Source organism: Oncorhynchus mykiss, chromosome 1, assembly GCF_057628025.1.
Source record: "Oncorhynchus mykiss isolate SJ-2025 chromosome 1, ASM5762802v1, whole genome shotgun sequence".
NCBI classification, from domain to species: Eukaryota; Metazoa; Chordata; class Actinopteri; order Salmoniformes; family Salmonidae; genus Oncorhynchus; species Oncorhynchus mykiss.
The window spans coordinates 88480133-88501295 of NC_143022.1; the positions used below are offsets into that span (position 1 = coordinate 88480133).

The 21163-nt window shown below is 43.6% G+C and overlaps 1 protein-coding gene across 4 annotated transcripts in view; it reads right to left on the reverse strand.

The window, feature by feature from the left end:
• Positions 1 to 21163, reverse strand: part of LOC110510598 (protein FAM135A) — a 52811-nt gene that overhangs the window by 28176 nt on the left and 3472 nt on the right. For all 4 annotated transcript variants that reach the window (XM_090243308.1, XM_090243307.1, XM_090243304.1 and 1 more), the window contains exons 2-4: positions 20524 to 20653; positions 13076 to 13155; positions 4879 to 5018 (exon numbers count right to left, since the gene is read on the reverse strand). In XM_090243308.1, the coding sequence (XP_090099434.1) occupies positions 4879 to 5018; positions 13076 to 13155; positions 20524 to 20600 (297 nt within the window). In that variant the 5' untranslated portion in view covers positions 20601 to 20653. The remainder of the gene's footprint in view (positions 1 to 4878; positions 5019 to 13075; positions 13156 to 20523; positions 20654 to 21163) is intronic.

Sequence of the window (21163 nt, forward strand, 5' to 3'; positions counted from 1 at the left end):
TAACGTTTCAGTTCCTTGCTCAGAACATGAGAACATATGAAAGCTGGTGGTTCCTTTTAACATGAGTCTTCAATATCCCTATTTCCCTCTATACCATTTCCCTCTTTGTATTTCATTAACCTGACTATTGGATGTTCTTATAGGCACTTTAGTATTGCCAGTGTAACAGTATAGCTTCCATCCCTCTCCTCGCTCCTCCCTGGGCTCGAACCAGCAGCAAAACGACAACAGCCACCACATCGAAGCAGCGTTACCCATGCAGAGCAAGGGAAACAACCACCCCAAGGCTCAGAGCGAGTGAAATGTTTGAAACGCTATCTAGCCAGCCATTTCACTTCGGTTACACCAGCCTCATCTCAGGAGTTGATAGGTTTGAAGTCATAAACAGCGCAATGCTTGACGCACAACGAAGAGCTGCTGGCAAAACACACGAAAGTGCTGTTCGAATGAATGTTTACGCGCCTGCTTCTGCCTACCACCGCTCAGTCAGATACTTAGATACTTGTATGCTCAGTCAGATTATATGCAACACAGGACACGCTAGATAATATCTAGTAATATCATCAACCATGTGTAGTTAACTAGTGATTATGATTGATTGTTTTTCATAAGATAAATTTAATGCTATCTAGCAACTTACCTTGGCTTACTGCATTTGCGTAACAGGCAGTCTCCTTGTGGAGTACAACGAGAGAGAGGCAGGTCGTTATTGCGTTGGACTAGTTAACTGTAGGTTGCAAGATTGGATCCCCCGAGCTGACAAGGTGAAAATCTGTCTTTCTGCCCCTGAACGAGGCAGTTAGCCCACCGTTCCTAGGCCGCCATTGAAAATAAAAATGTGTTCTTAACTGACTTGCCTAGTTAAATAAAGATTAAATAAAGGTGTAAAAATTAAAATAATCGGCACCCAAAAATACCGATTTCCAATTGTTATGAAAACTCGGCCATTCCGATTAATCGGTCGACCTCTAGTACGTACTACGTAGTATGAAGCAATGTGCAATACTGGGCATGCATTCTTATTAGTACGTATTACGTAGTATGAAGCAATGTGCAGTACTGGGCATGCATTCTTATTAGTACGTATTACGTAGTATGAAGCAATGTGCAGTACTGGGCATGCATTCTTAGTAGTACGTACTACGTAGTATGAAGCAATATGCAGTACTGGGCATGAATTCTTATTAGTACGTATTACGTAGTATGAAGCAATGTGCAGTACTGGGCATGCATTCTTAGTAGTACGTACTACGTAGTATGAAGCAATATGCAGTACTGGGCATGAATTCTTAGTAGTACGTACTACGTAGTATGAAGCAATGTGCAGTACTGGGCATGCATTCTTAGTAGTACGTACTACGTAGTATAAAGTAATGTGCAGTACTGGACATGCATTCTTAGTAGTACGTACTACGTAGTATGAAGCAATGTGCAGTACTGGACATGCATTCTTAGTAGTACGTACTACGTAGTATAAAGTAATGTGCAGTACTGGACATGCATTCTTAGTAGTACGTACTACGTAGTATGAAGCAATGTGCAGTACTGGGCATGCATTCTTAGTAGTACGTACTACGTAGTATAAAGTAATGTGCAGTACTGGACATGCATTCTTAGTAGTACGTACTACGTAGTATGAAGCAATATGCAGTACTGGGCATGCATTCTTAGTAGTACGTACTACGTAGTATGAAGCAATGTGCAGTACTGGGCATGAATTCTTAGTAGTACGTACTACGTAGTATGAAGCAATGTGCAGTACTGGACATGCATTCTTAGTAGTACGTACTACGTAGTATGAAGTAATGTGCAGTACTGGACATGCATTCTTAGTAGTACGTACTACGTAGTATGAAGCAATGTGCAGTACTGGACATGCATTCTTAGTAGTACGTACTACGTAGTATGAAGCAATGTGCAGTACTGGACATGCATTCTTAGTAGTACATTAGTATGAATGGATAGAAATCAGAGGAAACCCTTCAGAGTGGAAAAACCATACCGTGTCTCTCTTCCTATATCCATACCATCATACCACGTCTCTCTTCCTATATCCATACCATCATACCACGTCTCTCCTCCTATAACCATCCCATCATACCACCTCTCTCTTCCTACAGTGCCTTGCGAAAGTATTCGGCCCCCTTGAACTTTGCGACCTTTTGCCACATTTCAGGCTTCAAACAAAGATATAAAACTGTATTTTTTTGTGAAGAATCAACAACAAGTGGGACACAATCATGAAGTGGAACGAAATTTTTGGATATTTCAAACTTTTTTAACAAATCAAAAACTGAAAAATTGGGCGTGCAAAATTATTCAGCCCCCTTAAGTTAATACTTTGTAGCGCCACCTTTTGCTGCGATTACAGCTGTAAGTCGCTTGGGGTATGTCTCTATCAGTTTTGCACATCGAGAGACTGACATTTTTTCCCATTCCTCCTTGCAAAACAGCTCGAGCTCAGTGAGGTTGGATGGAGAGCATTTGTGAACAGCAGTTTTCAGTTCTTTCCACAGATTTTCGATTGGATTCAGGTCTGGAATTTGACTTGGCCATTCTAACACCTGGATATGTTTATTTTTGAACCATTCCATTGTAGATTTTGCTTTATGTTTTGGATCATTGTCTTGTTGGAAGACAAATCTACGTCCCAGTCTCAGGTCTTTTGCAGACTCCATCAGGTTTTCTTCCAGAATGGTCCTGTATTTGGCTCCATCCATCTTCCCATCAATTTTAACCATCTTCCCTGTCCCTGCTGAAGAAAAGCAGGCCCAAACCATGATGCTGCCACCACCATGTTTGACAGTGGGGATGGTGTGTTCAGTGTGATGAGCTGTGCTGCTTTTACGCCAAACATAACGTTTTGCATTGTTGCCAAAAAGTTCAATTTTGGTTTCATCTGACCAGAACACCTTCTTCCACATGTTTGGTGTGTCTCCCAGGTGGCTTGTGGCAAACTTTAAACAACACTTTTTATGGATATCTTTAAGAAATGTCTTTCTTCTTGCCACTCTTCCATAAAGGCCAGATTTGTGCAATATATGACTGATTGTTGTCCTATGGACAGAGTCTCCCACCTCAGCTGTAGATCTCTGCAGTTCATCCAGAGTGATCATGGGCCTCTTGGCTGCATCTCTGATCAGTCTTCTCCTTGTATGAGCTGAAAGTTTAGAGGGACGGCCAGGTCTTGGTAGATTTGCAGTGGTCTGATACTCCTTCCATTTCAATATTATCGCTTGCACAGTGCTCCTTGGGATGTTTAAAGCTTGGGAAATCTTTTTGTATCCAAATCGGGCTTTAAACTTCTTCACAACAGTATCTCGGACCTGCCTGGTGTGTTCCTTGTTCTTCATGATGCTCTCTGCGCTTTTAACGGACCTCTGAGACTATCACAGTGCAGGTGCATTTATACGGAGACTTGATTACATACAGGTGGATTGTATTTATCATCATTAGTCATTTAGGTCAACATTGGATCATTCAGAGATCCTCACTGAACTTCTGGAGAGAGTTTGCTGCACTGAAAGTAAAGGGGCTGAATAATTTTGCACGCCCAATTTTTCAGTTTTTGATTTGTTAAAAAAGTTTGAAATATCCAATAAATGCCGTTCCACTTCATGATTGTGTCCCACTTGTTGATTCTTCACAAAAAAATACAGTTTTATATCTTTATGTTTGAAGCCTGAAATGTGGCAAAAGGTCGCAAAGTTCAAGGGGGCCGAATACTTTCGCAAGGCACTGTATATCCATACCATCATACCTTGTCTCTCTTCCTATATCCATACCATCATACCACGTCTCTCCTCCTATATCCATACCATCATACCACGTCTCTCTTCCTATATCCATACCATCATACCACGTCTCTCCTCCTATATCCATACCATCATACCACATCTCTCTTCCTATATCCATACCGTGTCTCTCTTCCTATATCCATACCATCATACCACGTCTCTCTTCCTATATCCATACCATCATACCGTGTCTCTCTTCCTATATCCATACCATCATACCGTGTCTCTCCTCCTATATCCATACCATCATACCACGTCTCTCTTCCTATATCCATACCATCATACCGTGTCTCTCTTCCTATATCCATACCATCATACCGTGTCTCTCTTCCTATATCCATACCATCATACCACGTCTCTCTTCCTATATCCATACCATCATACCACGTCTCTCTTCCTATATCCATACCATCATAACACGTCTCTCTTCCTATATCCATACCATCATACCACGTCTCTCCTCCTATATCCATACCATGTCTCTCCTCCTATATCCATACCATCATACCACATCTCTCCTCCTATATCCATACCATCATAACAGGTATTTATTTTATAACCTGCTATTGTGAACAATATCCATGTGAGATATTAGGCTAAATTGTCTACATTAAATCTAAATAAATCTAGGCTAAATAGCCTGCATCTAATTGGCCAATCATATGGATCACTGCAGTGGAGCTCAAGCTCACTCAGTGTGAAGCAATGTATTGGGCATTGTAAGTAGTATGCTACTGTGGACATTTGAACACAGGCTAGCCAGAGCCTCAGTGAAAGTCAGCCTATTGTCCTCTATAGCAGAACTGATTCTAACCAGCACAACGACAACTTGGTCATTGGTCACGGTCTTAGCCTACAGTCTAGCTTCCTCAGCTTAGCCTACAGTCTAGCTTCCTCAGCTTAGCCTACAGTCTAGCTTCCTCAGCTTAGCCTACAGTCTAGCTTCCTCAGCTTAGCCTACAGTCTAGCTTCCTCATCTTAGCCTACAGTCTAGCCTCCTCATCTTAGCCTACAGTCTAGCCTCCTCATCTTAACCTACAGTCTAGCTTCCTCGTCTTAGCCTACAATCTAGCTTCATTACCTTCTTCTCATCCAGCAGCATCATGATTTTGAACACCAGCACATCATTGACAACCACCTCCTCGTTCTTATAGAGGATCTGGAAGGTCTTGCTGCAGATGACATCATCGACCACAGCCGCAGGGAAGGCCAGATCAGAACCTGTAATGAGAAGACATTTGTTTGAATGCAGAAAACTTACATCAACACAGTAATACACAATGACTGTATCAACAAAATAACTGAGATTAACCGGAGGCTAGGAACTGGAGAGGAGTGGGGGGTTAGACACTGGAGAGGAGTGGGGGGGTTAGACACTGGAGAGGAGTGGGGGGGTTAGACACTGGAGAGGAGTGGGGGGGTTAGACACTGGAGAGGAGTGGGGGGGTTAGACACTGGAGAGGAGTGGGGGGGTTAGACACTGGAGAGGAGTGGGGGGGGGGTTAGACACTGGAGAGGAGTGGGGGGGGGGTTAGGTACTGGAGGGAAGTGGGGGGGTTAGGTACTGAGAGAAGTGGGGGGGTTAGGTACTGAGAGGAGGGGGGGGGTTAGGTACTGAGAGGAGGGGGGGTTGGGTACTGAGAGGAGGGGGGGTTGGGTACTGAGAGGAGGGGGGGGTAGGTACAGAGGGGGAGGTTAGGTACTGAGAGGAGAGGGGAGGTTAGGTACTGAGAGGAGTGGGGGGGGTTAGGTACTGAGAGGAGTGGGGGGGGTTAGGTACTGAGAGGAGTGGGGGGGGTTAGGTACTGAGAGGAGGGGGGGTAGGTACTGAGAGGAGGGGGGGTTAGATACTGAGAGGAGGGGGGGTTAGATACTGAGAGGAGGGGGGGTTAGATACTGAGAGGAGGGGGGGTTAGGTACTGAGAGGAGGGGGGGGGGGTTAGGTATTGAGAGGAGTGGGGGGGGTTAGGTACTGAGAGGAGTGGGGGGTTAGGTACTGAGAGGAGGGGGGGTAGGTACTGAGAGGAGGGGGGGTAGATACTGAGAGGAGGGGGGGTTAGATACTGAGAGAAGGGGGGGTTAGATACTGAGAGGAGGGGGGGTTAGATACTGAGAGGAGGGGGGGTTAGGTACTACTAATAGGGGGGAAAAGCCAAACAGTAACATATCAGAATAATATGACGATACATCGCATAATTATGACTATCGCAATATACATTTTTGCGCTGCTTAGCTGTACCAAAACTTTTTCTCCATCTTCTTTTTAAATAAGTAGCCAATTTGTTTTTAGTACTTTTATTTCCATGACAGATCAAAACTGGTTTTCCATTGGCTCTCTGTCCCTCTGCAGCAGACATATGGTGAGCAATATGTTGGGAACATGGAATCCTAATAAAATCACAGTATCGAATAGCAATACATATAGAATTGTGAGAATTGTGACACATATCACATCGGCACCAAAGTATGGTGATAATATCGTATCGTGAGGTCCCTGGCAATTCCCAGCACTACTAGGTACCGGTGAGAAGTTGGCCAGTTAACTTCCTATGAACAGCTTACAGTACATGTTCCCTCTAGCAGACATCCAGGATGTCAGCTGTGACCTGGCAGCAGTCTGAGGCATGTCCTGGCAGCATAGACACAGCCAACAGACGCAGTCAGTCTGTTGGTTGTTTTTACACATGGCTGATGGCTTACAAGGATGACTAACCATTTCCTATCCTTTCTAGGTGATTAACAGCACTATAGAACCTGCAACTATGTGATCAGCCGTGGAGGAACTAACAGCACTATAGAACCTGCAACTACGAGATCAGCCGTGGAGGAACTAACAGCACTATAGAACCTGCAACTATGAGATCAGCCGTGGAGGAACTAACAGCACTACAGAACCTGCAACTATGAGATCAGCCGTGGAGGAACTAACAGCACTATAGAACCTGCAACTATGAGATCAGCCGTGGAGGAACTAACAGCACTACAGAACCTGCAACTATGTGATCAGCCGTGGAGGAACTAACAGCACTATAGAACCTGCAACTACGAGATCAGCCGTGGCGGAACTAACAGCACTATAGAACCTGCAACTATGAGATCAGCCGTGGAGGAACTAACAGCACTACAGAACCTGCAACTATGAGATCAGCCGTGGAGGAACTAACAGCACTATAGAACCTACAACTATGAGATCAGCTGTAGAGGTACTAACAGCACTATAGCCGTGGAGGGAAAGACCAGAGAGGAACAGGAATCCACCAACCCAGGAAGGAAAACACCATACTGCTGGTGGAAAATACAATGCAAGCTCATGGAACAGCTTTCTGCTGAAAATGAAACAACCCCATTTTGGGGAATTAGCCTTTTTCACCACTTAAAGTATAACACCAACTCTAGTCAATTGGGTGTACTACCAATGCCAGAGAGACCTGGCTAGCAAGAGACCAGAGACAAGGCCTCCTATTAATAGGCCACTTAGAAACCCCAGGGTTGAGGTGAGGAGGAAGAACCAATCCCACTCAGCTAAAGCTCTCAGCCTCTCACTGACTCCTATCAGGCTCAGAGCAGAAAACACTGGAGCATCCTGCAATCTCATCCTCCTTTGTCCCCTCTTAATCCTCACTGTGACAGGAGGATTGGTTGTTGGGGGACAGAATGCAGCGTATTGTGAGGCTGCAGTGGAGGGAGCAAAGGCATTCCTCTCAGTGCAGACCAGGACAGGGATGAGCTGTGACTGTTCCAGGCTGCCAGGAACAAGGCTGGTTTTGTGAGATCAACCAGTCCGGCCACTATGCCAACTCCAAACCAACAACAAAACCCAATGGAGTAGTAGACCAAATCCACATTCATCTGAAGGGCTTCCCTCAATGTCATTCAACCAAGAGTATCACTGTCAGTTCAAATGGATATTCAACTCACACATTGGAACTATAGATGAACGCCATCTTTCACATTAAAAGAGACAGCATCACCATTCTGGAACGCACAAAATCAGACCAGACGATTTAGAGGAGAGCTTCATATCATATTTATCATCTCTCAGCTTGCTGCCCTTTGAAATAACCTCTCTGACAAATGAATCAACCATACAAGCTAGCTTTTATAGGTGGTCACCTACACTAGAAAATAGTATCAAGGATCCAGTTTTTGGGATAGGGGGCAGCATTTTCACTTTTGAATGAATAGCGTGCCCAGAGTGAACTGCCTCCTACTCTGTCCCAGATGCTAATATATGCATATTATTATTAGTATTGGATAGAAAACACTCTGAAGTTTCTAAAACTGTTTGAATGATGTCTGAGTATAACAGAACTCATATGGTAGGCGAAAACCTGAAAAAAATCCAACCAGGAAGTGGGACATCTGAGGTTTGTAGTTTTTCAAAGCTTGGCCTACCGAGTACACATTGAGATATGGATAAGGTTGCACTTCCTAGGGCTTCCACTAGATGTCAACTGTCTTTTTAAATGTGAATGAGGATTCTACTATAAAGGAGGGGCTCATGAGACCTGTTTGAGTCAGTGTTCTGGCATAGTGCCTCGGTCTCATGACGCGCGCTCCCGACAGAGTTACCTCTCGTTCCAGTGCCTTTCTAAAGACAAAGGAATTCTCTGGTTGGAACATTATTGATTGATTCCATACATCGTTTGACATGTTTCTAAAGGACTGTAATGGAACTTTAAGTTTTTGTCTGGATGAAATGCTCGCGCCTCATGAAGATGGGTTACTGGGCTGAACACGCTAACAACAAGTGGCTATTTGGACATAAATGATGGAACAAATCAGTAATTTATTGTCGAACTGGGATTCCTGGGACTGCCTTCTGATGAAGATCATCAAAGGTAAGTGAATATTTATGGTGTTGTTTCTAACTTTGTTGATTCCAAAATGGCGGATATTCCTCTGGCTGTTTTGGGTTCTGAGCGCTGTTCTCAGATTATGCTTTTTCCGTAAAAGTTTAAAAAGAAATCTGACACAGCGGTTGCATTAACGTCTGGCCTAATCATTCCTTTCATAGTAAAATATGTTGAAGGAGAACCAAGAACTTAAACAAAACCCTCCCAAATGATGAACAATATGGAACCTGCTACACACGCAATCAGAAAACATCTCTGTTAATGAAGCATAAAGGAATTGTCCGTAGAGCTCCGAGACAGGATTGTGTCGAGGCACAGATCTGTGAAAGGGTATCAAACAATGACTGCAGCAATCGGGGGAGAAGGGCTTTGGTCAGGGAAGAGACCAAGAACACGATGGTAACTCCAGAGCTCCAGAGTTCCTCTGACCTGAATGCCAAGCGTCAAGTCTGGAGGAAACCTGGCACCATCCCTACAGTGAAGCATGGTGGTGGCAGCATCATGCTGTGGGGATATTTTTCAGCAGCAGGGACTGAAAGACTAGTCAGGATCGAGGGAAAGATGAACGGAGCAAAGTACAGAGAACATTGATGAAAACATGTTCCAGAACACTCAGGACTTCAGACTGGGGCGAAGGTTCACCTTCCAACAGGACAACGACCCTAAGCACACAGCCAAGACAACGCAGGAGTGGCTTCGGGACTAGTCTCTGAATGTTGTTGAGTGGCCCAGCCACTGATCGAACATCTCTGGAGAGACCTGAAAATAGCTGTGCAGCGACGCTCCCCATCCAACCTGACAGAGCTTGAGAGAATCTTCAGAGAAGAATAGGAGAAACTCCCCAAACACATGTGTGCCGAGCTTATAGCGTCATAACCAAGAAGACTTGAGGCTGTAATCACTGCCAAAGGTACTGTTCCTCCTCCCTTAATGTGACCTGACCTCGGCCCCCATTCCACACTAATCCACATCTCTCCACCCTTATCAGTGACTGCAAACATGCGATTGTCTTTCCTTTACTCAGTACACTCCAAGCCTCTGGCTCATATCCACCCTTAATTGACCCGACCTCCTATGGATACCCATTCACTTCTGGTGTAGAAACCAGACTGTGGCACTCCTCATTTCCTCATGATTAACAATATTTCAAGTTTAGAACTCAGAACCCATTAAGCGTAAAGGGTCTGAATACGTATGTAAATTTAAAAAATGTATGTGCAAATGTCATCCATTTTAGAATAAGGATGTAACAAAATGTGGAAAAAGTCAAGGGGTGGATACAACTCTGATGAAATCCATTCAAAGAAACATTAAAGTAGTTTAAAAACTACTTGGATTACAAACTCAGAATGAAAAACATACTTGAAAATAACAATACATGGGATGGCAGTCCCAGAATCATCCCAGAGTAGTCTCTGAAAAGGTTGCCTTTCAGGTCTTCTCCAAACTCAATCCTCAGAAAGCAAAAGGTTGTGATGGTCTAAGTGGCTGTGTAACATGTACAGAATACTTTTTCAAATGTCATTGGACAGCAGCAGAACCACCCAAATCTAGAAAAGTGAAACTATCGTGCCCATTCACAAAGTGAATCATCCCAATCCCTGAATGACGGTCATCCCATCTGCTTAACCTCTGTGATGATCTAATGTTTGGACCCCATTGTCCTGGGACACCTTCTCCTGCACACAGAGAGCCTACTGGACCCGTTCCAGCTGGCATATAAACCAGGCCGTGGAGCTGAAGATGCACCGGTCTTCCTCCTTCATCAAATCTACATGATCTGGATAAACCACGTTCAGACGCCACAATACTTTTTGTAGATTTGTTTTTATCTGCTTTCGACACATTACGTCCTGATATTCTGGTGAACAAACTAGTGACCATGAGGATCAACGCACGTCTCATCAACTGGATCAGGTGTTCTCTCACCAGTCGGGTCAGAAGAGTGAGGTTCAGTGTGAATACATCAGAACCCACTAACCGCCAATATAAGGGTACCCCAGAGCAGTGTCCTTTTGCTGGTTCGGTTCACCCTCTACACTAACATTTGCACCCAAATAACACCAGAAGGTGAAACAGTAAAGTATGCAGATGATACAGCAAGGTGTTGGTTTAATAGAGGTGTCCAGGATGACTACAGGACAGAAATAAGGAAAACACATTCTTAAAAGGGGGAAAACAAAGGAAGTGACAAACCTCAGAAATATAAAAGATGATACCGGGCCCATCCACATCGACTTCAAATAGAATCAGTTGAGCACAAATATCTTGGAACTATAATAGACTCAAAACTCTCCTGGACTCAAACACAACAGATATACAACAGATATACAACAAGGACTGTATTTCCTGAGAAAATTAAAGAAATATCAGGTCAATAAAAAACAACCACATTATGTTTCCAAGCCTGGTAGAACAGTTATCCATCTCTATTAAAACAACCACATTGTGTTTCCAAGCCTGGTACAACAGTTATCCATCACTATTAAAACAACCACATTGTGTTTCCAAGCCTGGTACAACAGTTATCCATCTCTATTAAAACAACCACATTATGTTTCCAAGCCTGGTACAAACAGTTATCCATCACTATTAAAACAACCACATTGTGTTTCCAAGCCTGGTACAAACAGTTATCCATCACTATTAAAACAACCACATTGTGTTTCCAAGTCTGGTAGAACAGTTATCCATCACTATTAAAACAACCACATTATGTTTCCAAGCCTGGTACAAACAGTTATCCATCACTATTAAAACAACCACATTGTGTTTCCAAGCCTGGTACAACAGTTATCCATCACTATTAAAACAACCACATTGTGTTTCCAAGCCTGGTACAAACAGTTATCCATCACTATTAAAACAACCACATTGTGTTTCCAAGCCTGGTACAACAGTTATCCATCACTATTAAAACAACCACATTGTGTTTCCAAGCCTGGTACAACAGTTATCCATCTCTATTAAAACAACCACATTGTGTTTCCAAGCCTGGTACAACAGTTATCCATCTCTATTAAAACAACCACATTGTGTTTCCAAGCCTGGTAGAACAGTTATCCATCACTATTAAAACAACCACATTGTGTTTCCAAGCCTGGTACAACAGTTATCCATCACTATTAAAAACAACCACATTGTGTTTCCAAGCCTGGTAGAACAGTTATCCATCACTATTAAAACAACCACATTGTGTTTCCAAGCCTGGTAGAACAGTTATCCATCTCTATTAAAACAACCACATTGTGTTTCCAAGTCTGGTAGAACAGTTATCCATCTCTATTAAAACAACCACATTGTGTTTCCAAGCCTGGTACAAACAGTTATCCATCACTATTAAAACAACCACATTGTGTTTCCAAGCCTGGTACAGTTATCCATCTCTATTAAAACAACCACATTGTGTTTCCAAGCCTGGTACAACAGTTATCCATCACTATTAAAACAACCACATTGTGTTTCCAAGTCTGGTAGAACAGTTATCCATCACTATTAAAACAACCACATTGTGTTTCCAAGCCTGGTACAAACAGTTATCCATCTCTATTAAAACAACCACATTGTGTTTCCAAGCCTGGTACAACAGTTATCCATCTCTATTAAAACAACCACATTGTGTTTCCAAGCCTGGTACAACAGTTATCCATCTCTATTAAAACAACCACATTGTGTTTCCAAGCCTGGTACAAACAGTTATCCATCTCTATTAAAACAACCACATTGTGTTTCCAAGCCTGGTACAGTTATCCATCTCTATTAAAACAACCACATTGTGTTTCCAAGCCTGGTAGAACAGTTATCCATCTCTATTAAAACAACCACATTGTGTTTCCAAGCCTGGTACAACAGTTATCCATCTCTATTAAATCAACCACATTGTGTTTCCAAGCCTGGTAGAACAGTTATCCATCTCTATTAAAACAACCACATTGTGTTTCCAAGCCTGGTACAAACAGTTATCCATCACTATTAAAAACAACCACATTGAGTTATTCTGAAGAACATGGAAGCGCTGTTCTTGGAGACAGTAGTGAGGGCAGGAGTGAGAATTGCCACTGACCTGACACACCCACTCAACCAGGAGTACAGCTCCTACCATCAGGCCACAGATACTGACTCCATCTTTACAAAAACCCCAGAGCCCAGAAATCAGCTATTCCCACCAGTAGAAGTCAACTGAATAAATAACTAATAATAATAATAATAACAACAACTAATCCCTACTGTGCTGTGATTTGTTGAGATGCAAGACAAGTTTCCCGAAAATGGACACACAAATAATAATAATTAATAATACAAAATAAGGCGATTTCTTTATGGTTGGACACACACAACTAAAGCATTTTAGAGAGAGAGAGATAGAGAGAGAGAGATAGAGAGATAGAGATAGAAAAAGTGAATGTGTGTGTGTTAACTGACCTGGTGGGTGGAGTAGACTGGCCTCTACTTTGTGAGGGACTCGTGATGGCACTTTCATACTGGCACGGATCTGGTAGAACCTGGGAGACAAACCGTTAGTAATGAAAACAACAGGGAGGACATAGTGTTCTTCCAGGACTGGAACCCAGGCTCTTACAGCTGTCACTCCAACATCTTGATGACGAAGGTAGACACTGCATGTTCTAGTCCAAGGTTGCTAAAGGATGTAGGAATTCTAAGCACAGAACTCATTTGATGGGACATACTGTAGCTTTAACCCAACTGAAATTAGAACAATTGGCCTATTAAAAATCTCTAGCCTACAGAGCCTTCAGAAGGTATTCAAACCCCTGGACTTTCTCCACATTCTGGTGTGTTACAGCCTGAATTTAAAATGATTAAATGTAGGTTTGTCACTGGCCTACACACCATAATTACAAAGTGGAATATGTTTTTAGATTTTTTTGACAGATTCATAAAAAATGAAAAGCTGAAATGTCTTAAATCAATAAGTATTCAACCCCTTTGTTAGGACAAACCGAAAGAAGTTCAGGAGTAAAAATGTGCTTAACAAGTCACATAATATGTTGCAAGGACTCCGTGTGCAATAGTGTTTAACATGAGTTGAGTGACTACCTTATCTCTGTACCCCACCACATATCTGTAAGATCCCTCAGTCGAGCAGTGAATTTCAAACACAGATTCAACCACAAAGACCAGGGAGGTTTTCCAATGCCTCACAAAGAAGGGCACCTATTAGTAGATGGGTAGAAATAAAAAAAGAAGACATTGAATATCCCTTTCAACATGGTGAAGTTATAAATTACACTTTAGATGGTGTATCAATACACCCAGTTACTACAAAGATACAGTCCTTCCTAACTCAAATTGCCTGAGAGGAAGGAAACCGCTCAGGGATTTTACCATGAGGCCAATGGTAAGTTTAAAAAAGTCAAGAGTTTAATGGCTGTGATAGGAGAAAACTGAGGTTGGATCAACAACATTATAGTTACTCTACAATACAAACCTAAATGACAGAGAAAAAACATCTGTACAGAATCAAAATATTTCTAAACACACATCCTGAGATATTTCTGTATTTCATTTTCAATACATTTGCCAACATTTCTAAAAATATGTTTTCATTTTGTCATGAAGTTGTGTGTGTAGATGGGTGAGAAACACATGTATTTCATCCATTTTGTCATGAGGTTGTGGGTGTAGATGGGTGAGAAACACATGTTGAATCCACATGTGGAATAGGTCAGGAGGTATGAATACGTTGTGAAGACAGAGTATAGAAAGAGTCTGGCTCTGTTGGGGTCATCTATAGGCCTGTAGTTTAGAGTGGAGACAGGGGACAGACAGCCTCGTAAGAAGAGAACAGTCGGTGTAGGTTTACTAAAGGCAAGTAAAACGAGCTTGAACTTTTCATGAATGAATAATGAGCACTTTCTTTAACACTCACTTGTGTGTTAAACTCACATTTAAAGTATTGATGGGTAAAGAAAGACCAGGGCCCATATTCAAACAAACATGTACTGATATGGGATCAGTTCTCTCTTTACGATCATAATGAATAAGATTACACGACAACCTGGGTGGACCTGATCCTAGAACAGCAGTCCTACTCTGAGACTGTCTGCTGGTCAGTGCTCTGCTCAGGACAGGATTACAACATGCTGTCTCCTTTTGAATGTACATTTCCCAGATGTGTAAGAGATGTTTTGCTGGTATAACCTGACCACTAGGCTGATTCAGAGCCGTGGCTGGTATAACCTGACCACTAGGCTGATTCAGAGCCGTGGCTGGTATAACCTGACCGCTAGGCTGATTCAGAGCCGTTGCTGGTATAACCTGACCGCTAGGCTGATTCAGAGCCGTGGCTGGTATAACCTGAACACTAGGCTGATTCAGAGCCGTGGCTGGTATAACCTGACTACTAGGCTGATTCAGAGCCGTGGCTGGTATAACCTGACCGCTAGGCTGATTCAGAGCCGTGGCTGGTATAACCTGACCACTAGGCTGATTCAGAGCCGTGGCTGGTATAACCTGACCACTAGGCTGATTCGGAGCCGTGGCTGGTATAACCTGACTACTAGGCTGATTCAGAGCCGTGGCTGGTATAACCTGACTACTAGGCTGATTCAGAGCCGTGGCTGGTATAACCTGACTACTAGGCTGATTCAGAGCCGTGGCTGGTATAACCTGACTACTAGGCTGACTTGAAGCCGTGGCTAGTATAACCTGACTACTAGGCTGATTCAGAGCCGTGGCTGGTATAACCTGACTACTAGGTTGATTCAGAGCCGTGGCTGGTATAACCTGACTACTAGGTTGACTCAAAGCTGTGTGTGTGTGTGTGTGTGTGTGTGTGTGTGTGTGTGTGTGGTGTTGTTACATTGTGATGCAGCACCAGAAAGGAACAGCCTATTCCACTGTTGTGTCCGTCTGAACCACATCCCATGTTCGCCATATGTTTCCAATGGAAGGAAAGCAGACAGCCGGACACAGACCAAAATACACTAGGATATGGACTAGTCTTTTATCACACCTACGTAGCAGACAAAGGACTCTGCATATAAGGTGCTATTGAGATCACTACGGATCAATGTTCCCTCTAAGCTGCGCTCGTGCGTAGTTCACTGGGACTGCCAAACAGAAGAAACATCAGCCCTCGCAGGGAAGCAGGAGATTGAATTTCATTCAATTTTAGAGTTTCCCCTTTAATTAAAACTATCAACGCTTCGCTCTACTGTGGGAATTGTGATCGAATCAATGCAATATTAGCCACTTTCAATGTAACATATCGAAACAAAACGAACTATGCAAGACTTAGTTTGCATAACTACCTGCAAGAGGTTTTGTTGTAGACAGAACGCATCGGAATTCATTGTATTGGCAGGCAGGACTCAGTGTACTCTGCACCGGGATCTGCTTGTTTTCAGATCAAAGCAAGAGCTGCATGCAGCCACGTGTGCACATTCTGTTCATATCCTTTGTTAGTGAGTTATTAGCCCAGTTATAGATCATTAGTAGTCAACAATAGGGGAGTGCTTGCTTCCTACATGTCTAGACATCTTCGAAAAGTGAGTCTGGTAAGAGCACTTTTTTTTGTCTTAAAAGGGGAAGTGTTAGATTATTCAAGCCTGTCTTATAATACAAGTAGCCAATAGGCAGAGGGTAGCATAATGTGTCTGAATCTCTGTAATAATGGTGTGGGTATAATAATGCATTTTATTTTGTAAAGTGGTTTCTTGCATTCAACAACAACAACATGTTCAGTCACCTCCTTGTCTGAAGGACAAGTGGATTAACATATTAATGTCAAGTCAAAAGTCTCAAGGAACGTAGACCTACATTAAACACCACACATTGGCTGCTACTGTAGGTTGAATGATAGAACAGCTATGTCCATGTTAGAATGTTATGGGAGGCATTTTCTCAATTGTTTTTGATGGTAGGCCACTCTAAATTATGATCAAATAGCCACAGTTGCCTACCTGACCATTGTCTGAAACTGTAACTTAAAGCAGGTACAGCCTCAGTGTTCACAATAAACGCACCCTGGAAGTTGCACAGAATTTTCACAACTTTCAAGTTTGCACTCAGCAGACCTGAAAATGAGAGGGAACATTGCTATGGAAACTGTACAGTTTTTTTTCTGGCTCAAAAAGGGGCTTAGGTGCTGGGAGTGGCGAGGAGGGTGTGGCAGCGGGCGTGGCAATGAGCACGTCTCAGTGTGGCTTCATCTTAGAGAACATTTTAAAAGGCCCCCATCTTGGCTCTGTAGATTCAACATTTTGCTGTTTTAAAGCAAATTTTCTGCGATTATACATATTCTGCCATGGAGCCGAGAGAAAAAGACGCAGTTTTAAATGCTAGTTTTCTTCTATTCTACACATTTTGCCATGGCTAAGGCTGTGTTCTTTTTCTCAAACATAATAACAAAATGAATACTGCTAAATTCATTGTTTTGGGATATTTTATTCTCCCTGAATGTGAAACTTTATTTTGGCGATGGTTAGTTCTTAAAGATGATATTATTTCAAATATACACTGAGTGTACAGAACATTAGGAACACCTTCCTAATATTTAGTTACACCCCCTTTTGCCCTCATTACAGCCTCAATTAGTTTTAGAAAGTAAAAGCGTTCCACAGGGAGGCTGGCCCATGTTGACTCCAAAGCGTTCCACAGGGAGGCTGGCCCATGTTGACTCCAAAGCGTTCCACAGGGAGGCTGGCCCATGTTGACTCCAAAGCGTTCCACAGGGAGGCTGGCCCATGTTGACTCCAAAGCGTTCCACGGGGAGGCTGGCCCATGTTGACTCCAAAGCGTTCCACGGGGAGGCTGGCCCATGTTGACTCCAAAGCGTTCCACAGGGAGGCTGGCCCATGTTGACTCCAAAGCGTTCCACAGGGAGGCTGGCCCATGTTGACTCCAAAGCGTTCCACGGGGAGGCTGGCCCATGTTGACTCCAAAGCGTTCCACAGGGAGGCTGGCCCATGTTGACTCCAAAGCGTTCCACAGGGAGGCTGGCCCATGTTGACTCCAAAGCGTTCCACAGGGAGGCTGGCCCATGTTGACTCCAAAGCGTTCCACGGGGAGGCTGGCCCATGTTGACTCCAAAGCGTTCCACAGGGAGGCTGGCCCATGTTGACTCCAAAGCGTTCCACGGGGAGGCTGGCCCATGTTGACTCCAAAGCGTTCCACGGGGATGCTGGCCCATGTTGACTCCAAAGCGTTCCACGGGGAGGCTGGCCCATGTTGACTCCAAAGCGTTCCACGGGGAGGCTGGCCCATGTTGACTCCAATGCTTCCCACAGTTGTCTCAAGTTGGCTGGATGTCCTTTGGGTGGTGTACCATTCTTGATACACACAGGAAAACTGTTGAACATGAAAACCCAGCAGCGTTGCAGTTCTTGACCCAAACCGGTGCGCCTGGCACCTACTACCATAACCTGTTCAAAGGCACTTCAATATGTCGTCTTGTCCATTTACCCTCTGAACAGCACACATACACAATCCATGTCTCAAGGCTTGAAAATCCTTGTTTAACCCGTCTCCTCCCCTCCATCTACACTGACTGAAGTGGATTTAGTGACATCAACCAGGGATCATATCTTTCACCTGGTCAGTCTGTGTCATGGAAAGAGTAGGTAATCAGAATGTTTTGTACACTCAGTGTATATAGGTCCATTATTCTTTCTACATATTTTATATCTGCTTTTAGTCATTTAAGTTTACGATTTAATTGTTTTTCCATCACCAAAATTCATAATATAAAAACAGTTTGGAGCTAGGCGAACAGTTTAGGCTGCCTGCCCAATGATTACAATGGAAGAAAAATCCCTGCAATACAACGGTGGGTAGAGGCCACTGTGAAGCAGGAAGCAAAAAGAGAGCTTTCCATCCTCTCTGAAGCCGACGTCATGGGAACTCTGTTGGGGGAATATCTAGGCCGCAGCCGGCTTCCTGCTCTGCTCCACAGCTGAGTCCACTACAACCAGACACTCAGCCCAACTGCGTTCTGATGGCTACAGACACATTGTTCACTTAGTGTAGCCGAGTGTCACGCTACACTGGAATGTCAGCTTCCAGAGTAGTTTAGGCCTCAGGGACCGTGAAGAGTCAATGTTACAGTAGGACAATCTGCGTGATGAACATCAGTGTACAGTGTGGAGTTAAAGATCTGAAGGCATGTCAGTATCTCAGTGGTCTTGTCTTGCTAAAGCCAACCATTGCTGCAGGAAGCACATTTGGCCTTAAGGTTGTAAACATTACAAAGGCGTCAATGTGTACAAGAGGAGAGGCTAGATAGACTTTCTAATAGGTTCATTGTAGAATGATGTGTGGAGAAGAGCCCAAATCACCACTAAATTCATGTTTATCATTGCAGCTTAAAATGTCCAGCCATAAACCCCAAATAGTTTTGTGAAAGCTGGAAAGGCCAAGGCTCTCATTGTAAAGGTTTGACCCACAGCCACTGTTAACACAAATCAACACCTAGATATCACAGCACAGCTACACTGCCACTGTGAAGCGAAGGGAACTCTGCATTCCAACACTGAATGAAGCACCACAACAATGGCAAGTCATGTGACCTGTCCTTGTCAAGACAATGGTCGTCAGGTCCTGTGTTAATATACACAAACCCTTGGACCCGGAAAAATACTGTTTTTCTACTTGGCTGAGGAAGACTGTTACTTTTGGTCTCTGCACTACATTTATGCCAGTTACCATGGGGTTCCAAGGCCATTATCACACCATGCTCCACCATCAGGGTTGTGTTCATTAGGTATTAAATGGAAGGAAACAGATTGAAACAAGGAGGGACTACCTGAACTTGTCCAATAAGAAACACTAATTTTCATTTTGTTTACCGCTGTGTGTCTTATTGAACACAACCCAGACCATAATCAAGAGATCAGACATAATGGATATGTGTTTCACTACTCAGACCTGATGACTTGGGTGACAGGTTTCTGACACCATGTACAGGAACCATCGTGACAAATCTAGACTGGATTCCTCTCAAAAGGTAGCATGACGCACGGCATGCAGATGGTGGATGAAAATAAGAACTGGCAGTCAAACGAGTGCATCTACAAACGGGACTAATAGCCTATAGCGACAGTGGTAGCCTGGAAGCGTGCGGTAGGCTCGCTTAACATAGATATGACAGAGTCCCTCTGCTCAAAATGTCTACAAATAGTGTCCCTTTAAATAAAGTCAGTCAGGCCTCTTGAGGTGAGCCAGTGTTTACTTGCTAGTCAACTCAACGACCCCAGGCGGGGGCTTTCTACTCAGACTGCATTAGAAGGTGGAGGATGAGGACTTTTACACACACAAATCAATAGAAACGGCCATTTGAATAAATGACCAATAGCGTGTCTGAAGAGATGGACATCATTGTAACACAATTATGAGATGGAAGAATGTCACTATCAGTTTGTTCAGATGCAGAGAGAGCAGCCTACTTGGAGGACATGGGCTTGTTATTATCACTGACTAACGTGTCTCAATTCAACCTCTTTGCCTTGAAACGGATTTGAATAATCCTCCTGGTAACATCATTATCGTTCGGCTGAGGAAAAGTGTCCCACCACAAGATACCTGGCATTGCCACCATATCTTAATCATATCCATTAGAACAGGGCGTGTGACATCTATATTGACATCAAAACGTCACAATCAAGCTTCCTTTCATTTACAAAATAGGGACTGGGGGCTAAGTGAGGATGAAAGTTTCAGTCCCTGTAGCTTCAAGCAATAACAACAGTATAACACTAAATGTAAACTTATTCAGAAACTTGAAAATCGAGGCCCGTGGAATTTCCCCAGAAAGCCTTGGTGTGCTTGATAAGCAGGGCAGCCTAGAAGAAGCACCACAGAGGGCTGACAGTCAGTCTGCAGAGCAGTGAAGAAGAGACACAGTCACTCACCCTCTTTGGAACAGGTCCACATTGTAGAACTTGTGGAGCTCAACAGAGAACTCCACCGTGGCCTGCACCTCACTCATGTTTGGCTTCAGAGGCAGACAGAAGGCTTACATCATCTGGGACATTATGACCCCTGTGGAAGGAGGAGAGCATCCATGTGAGTTACCTGAACTGATGTGAAGAGGAGTTATCATCACACTGGACACAAATACAGGAACAACCTTGAGGCCTTTCTCTCTTCACACTAGTAGAGAATTACAGTGGAGCATGTGTTCTCATCACACACACCCTCAGGCGGTCAGGCAGTCACCTACACACACACACAGCGAAAGTACAAATCACGCAGGCACACACACACACACACCTAGTCAACAGCAAACAAACAGTCGCACTTGGCTCAGCTGTTTCCAATAACAAGCACCGAACACCCAATCCAAACAGACCCATGAGGGCTGCTGCCTGCTGGGTTCTCTGCTTCAGATGTAAATAACATGTCTTTCCTAATTGGCTGGCAGCTCAGCCAAACAGAGAGAGAAGGTGGGGGGAGACAGAGAGAGAGGGAGATGGATGGGGGAGAGCGAGAGTATGGGGGGGGAAGGAACAGCTATGAATCACACGCTAAAATAGTCCTGAAATACTATAT